Below are 5,679 nucleotides of genomic sequence, written 5' to 3'. Positions count from 1 at the left end.
CTAGAAAATAGAAGATGTGAGTTAATGAAAAAACAAAACAAAATATGATAAGCGAATATATACATATAGCTGGGCGTATGCCCGGCTGAGAGCTTCACTACATATCATCTGAACACAAGGTCTTTGCCGATGTTCTTAGGGCTTATTTAATCCCTTTTACAATAATAAATTATTGGAAAACGTATTTGTGGTACTAAGTCATGATAAAACGTGTAAAAATAAGTCAAAACAAATAAAAATAAAAGTCTTCCTTCCCATAATTAAATAAGTGAAGCTTTCTGCTACTTAAGTAACCTCACCTTCCCAGAGACTTGTTCTTCCAATTCAATACCATTTTGGTATGAGAAATTCCACACTCTGAAAACCAGAAATGCACCATTAATGGAGGACAGAAAAGCTCACACAATTGCTATTTCTCTTGTAGTAATACTAATCATTGTTGTCATCGTCGCTCGCCTGATTCTGAACCTCACCGGCCCTTTCTACTTCCTATGTGGAGCGGACGTCGCCGCCATTCTCGCCGTCGTCGCGGTGGTGGTGATACGCCTGCGGTTCAGAAGCCGGCGGCAGCAGCTGGAGCAACAGCTGGACGCCGAGGGCCGGGAGCTCCGGATCGAGTACAGCTTTCTAAGGAAAGTGGCCGGAGTTCCGACGAAGTTCCGGTACCAGGAGCTGGAGAACGCGACGGACGGGTTCCGGGCGCTGGTCGGAAAAGGGTCGTCAGGGTCGGTGTTCATGGGGGTTCTCCCCGACGGCACCCCGGTGGCTGTGAAGCGGATCGAGGGAGAAGAGCGCGGCGAGCGGGAGTTCCGGTCGGAGGTCGCCGCCATCGCCAGCGTGCAACACGTCAACCTCGTACGCCTCCTCGGTTACTGCTCCGCACTCCCCTCCGGTCCCAGGTTTTTCTTTCTCATTTTTCTTTTTGAAAAGAAGTGTTCATAGAACTTGTATTTTTGTGCAACTAGATCAGTAAACTTAAAAAATATATAACAAAATAATCAAACGAGCAAAAATATATGCAATTGATACATTTTTAAATTTCTTTTAATGCAATTTGAGTTGAAAACACTCATCAATATTTCTTTCGGAATAGTATGGTAGAAGTAAGGAACTCTTAGTATATACCAAGTAAGTAATATGATCAAATTTTACAAAAAAATTGAAAGATATCTCACACATATTTTAGTCATTTGACAATTCGATTACATGTTCAATGATCCTATTGCACACATATATAAATTTAGTAGTTTATTTGACATTTTTTTGGGATAATTACATTTTTTGTTTATAGGTTAGAATAATTGTAAAATTCGTCACTAAATGTTGATCTTGCTCACATTTCCCTAAAGACAGCTCCAATGGAGGAGAAAGAAGGGAGATTATGGGTTGGAGGGCAGAGAAGCATGTTGCTGAAAGAGATTTATCTCTGGAGCAGCATTAAATGCTGAAGGTCTAAACATGATTTAATGATATTCACAACTCTATCATTATTATTTTTAGTTTAAAAAAAAAAAGAGAATTACATACAGGTAATTAAAGAAGAGGGAGAAGTGAACCAGCTTGGTTGGGGTGGGTGATCGTGCACTCTCCTCTTTTAAGAGATGGACCCACAAAATAAGGGATATAAATGGGGGAAGGGTTAGTGATGCTCTAAGTTATCAGTGGCATTGCACTTTTCATTATTTTATTACTCCATCTGTCCCATTTTATCAGTCTTACTTAGAGCATCCACATTAGTTGGGAAGAATATGGGGATAATGTAAGAGTGATTAGGAGAGAGAATGTGGGGAAGGGAGAAAAAAAAAATAAAAAAACTAAAATTAAAAAATAAACGAAAAAAAAAATAAAAAAAAAGAACCTGTCACGGCGCGCCTGACACGCCCTCGGGCGCGTGCTTGGCACGCGCCCGTGTGGGCGAGCTGCTGTGCGCGAAACGCGCACAGCAGCTCCTCTTTTCTTTTCTTTCTCTTTCTTCTTTTTCTGCATTCTCCCCAATTTTGCAGGATAAATATCTCCACAATTATCCCCACCCCACATTTGTTATTATCCCCATTGAGAAGAATTAATACTGAAATCTTCTCCTAATATGCACAAGTGTGGATGCTCTTACAATTTATTGGTTAAATCAATTCTTTCTTCTTTGTTTATTTTTTTTTAGTATTTTGTATTACTTTTAATATTTTTTTTGTATTTAATAGTACTTTTAGTATAATTTCTAAATATATAAATTTTATATACTAATACTAAACTTAATATTATAAAACATTAGATTAAAAATAACGTCAGTCACACCTTGGTTAATCGAACCAGACATATAAAATGGGACAGAGGGAGTAACTTTTTGTGCTCACTTTTCCTCCTAAATTATATTGAACTTGCAAATTTTGTTTATAATATTTTGTTAGTAAATGAGCGAAAAATACAATAACAATAATAACGGTGAGCATGACCAATAAATATGACGAATTTTATAATTTTAGGACGAGAAGTATTATTTTCCCCCTTTTTATATATACGTTCAAATTCAATTTCTCATGCTGAACTAATTCGATCTCAGATTTTTAGTTTACGACTACATCTCCAACGGATCATTGGACAATTGGATCTTCACTAAACGAAACCCCCAATTGCAAGCCCGGAAAACTGGCTGCTTATCTTGGGAACTGAGGTTTCGAGCCGCCATAGATGTCGCCCGAGCTCTCTCCTACCTCCACCACAACTGCCGATCTCGAATTCTCCACCTCGACATTAAGCCGGAGAACATCCTCCTGGACGCCGACCACCGCGCAATGGTCACAGATTTCGGCCTCGCCAAAATAATGGGGAGAGACGAGAGCCGCGTGGTGACCACGATCCGGGGCACCCGGGGATACCTAGCCCCGGAATGGCTCCTCGAGAACGGAATCTCAGAGAAATGCGACGTTTACAGCTACGGCATGGTGGCGCTGGAGATGATTGGGGGGAGAAGAAACGTGAGCGTCATCAAGGACCCAACCTCGAAGAAGAAATTCCAGTTTTTCCCCCAAATGGTTAGCGAGAAATTGAGGGAAGGGAAAATCATGGAGATTGTGGACCAGAGGGTAGTGGAGATGGGAATGGTTGAGGAGAGGCAAGTGGAGAAACTGGCGAGTGTGGCGTTGTGGTGCATACAGGAACGGGCGGGGTTGCGGCCGAGCATGACGGCGGTGGTGGAGATGCTGCAAGGCCGCGACGCGGTGGAGCCGCCGCCGGAAAGTTCAATGTTTATTGTTGATTTGTTATCCAATGATGAAGATGGTGTGGATCCCAGGAGGCCTAGATTGGGAGCATTGCAAGTAGCTCAAGTGGACTGTGACAATAACTCTCCTTCAATTGCTTTTTCTTGTGGTATATCTGTACTCTCTGGCAGATAGCATTTGACTACTTCGTTTATTTCCTTAACTCATCCATATTGGTTTTTGTTTTTGTAAACCATATACATTAAAGATTTTTCTATGGTATCAATGATATCAAGTACACTTACAACACGTTTCGTTTACGGAATGAATTTTGAGGTAATAAAAAATGTTATTCCGTGATACATAAATACCCTTTAAAAAATATGTAATAATAATAATATTCATATTCATATTCTAATTACATAGAGTTTATATCCGCATGTATAGAGTATTTGTTAAAATCTAGTCTCATATATATATATATATATATATATATATATATATATATATATATATATATATATGGAACGGTTCAGGTGCAGGAATGGTTTCTCATGCGGTTGGATGCACTTTAAGCATTAAAATGACGCACCTTAAGTACACAAATCACGATGCACCTTAAGCACACAAATCATGATGCATCTTAAGCACACAAACAAAGCACCTTAAGAACACAAATCACTCACCTTAATTACATAAACCACACACCTTAAGCACAGAACAAAACACATTAGGCACAAAACTCACGCATCTAATATTTTAAAATGGCTCACATTAAGCACAAACTCACGCACATTAAGCACAAAATCCACGCACCTTAAGCACAAATCTCACGCACCTTAAGCACAAAACACACGCACCTTAAGCACAAAACACACGCACTTTAAGTTTTAACAACTACTTACATTAAGCACAAAACTCACGCACCTTAAATTTGACTTAGATGCCAAAATTATCAAATTGCCACCGTTTTTTTTTTTTTTTTTTTTTTTTTTTTTTTTTTTTTTTTTTTTTTTTTTTTTGGGTAATCTTGGAGCTTGATTTAAGCAAGATCAATGACTTGGATTTATTAGGATTGTATTATTAGTATTAAACTAGAACTCTATTTCGTGTCTTTATATTGTTGGTGATAATGAACCAAAATCGATTTAACATTGCAAAATAATATTTATATATACACACACAACTATATAAAATATTATTCGATATATATCCGAAATATATATACACACAAATATATATATAAATTAGATCCCCACGGTTATATATACATGTATATCTACGGAAAAGATATGCAAATATATATCAACCAAAATTGGAACGTATAATCCTAAGATTATAATTCCAATCCACAACTAAATAAAATAGAGAGAGGATTTTTGCTTAGAAGCATAATCCAAAAATCGAAAGAAGGAAAAGATGGCTCGTGTATGGGTATAGGATTTTTAGCGCGAGTCAAGAGATCACTCTTTCCTTAAAACCTTATTTGCCACCTCCCAAAAGTGCTAGGAGCGTTGTGGCCTAGGTTTCCCAGGATAAAACGTGTTACGGTTCGACGTTTGAGCACCCAAACGAGCGAACCCGGCGAACTAGAGCAAAAGCCTTGAACACAATTACGCAAAGAAAGGAGTAGAAGCAGAGGTTTTGGAGCTGGAAAAATGTGCAAGTGCGTATCGCTCTTGTTGTGTTCTTGTTCACTGTGTGAAAAATCTGCTGTCCAACTCCCTTCTTATATAGGAGATGAAGGATCAATAGCATTCAAGTTGGCATTTAACAAATGATTTGTAACACCTGAAACAGCCACCATTAAGTGAGATTAAATTCAATTTTTAAAAATTGAAATTAATAGACAATTAATTCCGTAACGGATGAATTTAATCCCACAAGTATTGTCCTAGCTGTGTTACTTTCGGCCTCCTCTCGACCAAGGCCCAAGGCCGAACTTTCGACCTCCTCTCGACCAAGGTCCAAGTTTCAAGTGACTTTGGAAAAATGATATCAAAAGTTGGCATAACTTTCAAGTGACTTTGGAAAAATGATATCAAAAGTTGGCATAACTTTGCTTGCAAGGCCTGCCAACTCAAAGCTTGAATTAAACATTTTTTATCTCAGTTTGGGATTTGATTTACACCCCCCTTGCACGCAAGAGGGAGCCTCTATGTTATACAATTCAATAATCTTCTAAAGGACTCTTGTATAAATAGTGGGGCAAATCATCTTCCCAAATCAATGTGGGACAAAAGCTCACTTTTCCCCTTCATTTTCCCAACTCAAGTGGTCTACTTTGAGAATCAATATCTCATTCACCCATTATCCGTTTTGAGCGTACAATATATCAATCTCTTCGTCTCAGTACGAAGAACCCGAATCCACTTTGACCCAACCCAAATCGGAAGTGGACCCAACTGATAATTGTACCACAAAATAGCCACTTAAAATGCCATTTTAATGATATTTTTCCAACATATATATCTGTATTCTC

General features: G+C 38.4%; 1 protein-coding gene across 1 annotated transcript; it reads left to right on the top strand.

The window, feature by feature from the left end:
• Positions 1-210: 210 nt before the first annotated feature.
• On the top strand, positions 211-3,501 carry LOC109162894 (probable receptor-like protein kinase At5g20050). The gene is made up of 2 exons (XM_019311599.1): positions 211-899; positions 2,558-3,501. Exons 1-2 carry the CDS (start codon positions 382-384, stop codon positions 3,390-3,392), a joined length of 1,353 nt encoding a protein of 450 aa, XP_019167144.1. The 5' UTR covers positions 211-381; the 3' UTR covers positions 3,393-3,501.
• Positions 3,502-5,679: the final 2,178 nt, after the last annotated feature.

This window comes from Ipomoea nil, unplaced genomic scaffold (assembly GCF_001879475.1).
Source record: "Ipomoea nil cultivar Tokyo-kokei standard unplaced genomic scaffold, Asagao_1.1 scaffold2963, whole genome shotgun sequence".
NCBI classification, from domain to species: domain Eukaryota; kingdom Viridiplantae; phylum Streptophyta; class Magnoliopsida; order Solanales; family Convolvulaceae; genus Ipomoea; species Ipomoea nil.
Note: the sequence above shows the minus strand (reverse complement) of the source record. Positions and strands in the feature narration are given on the sequence as shown.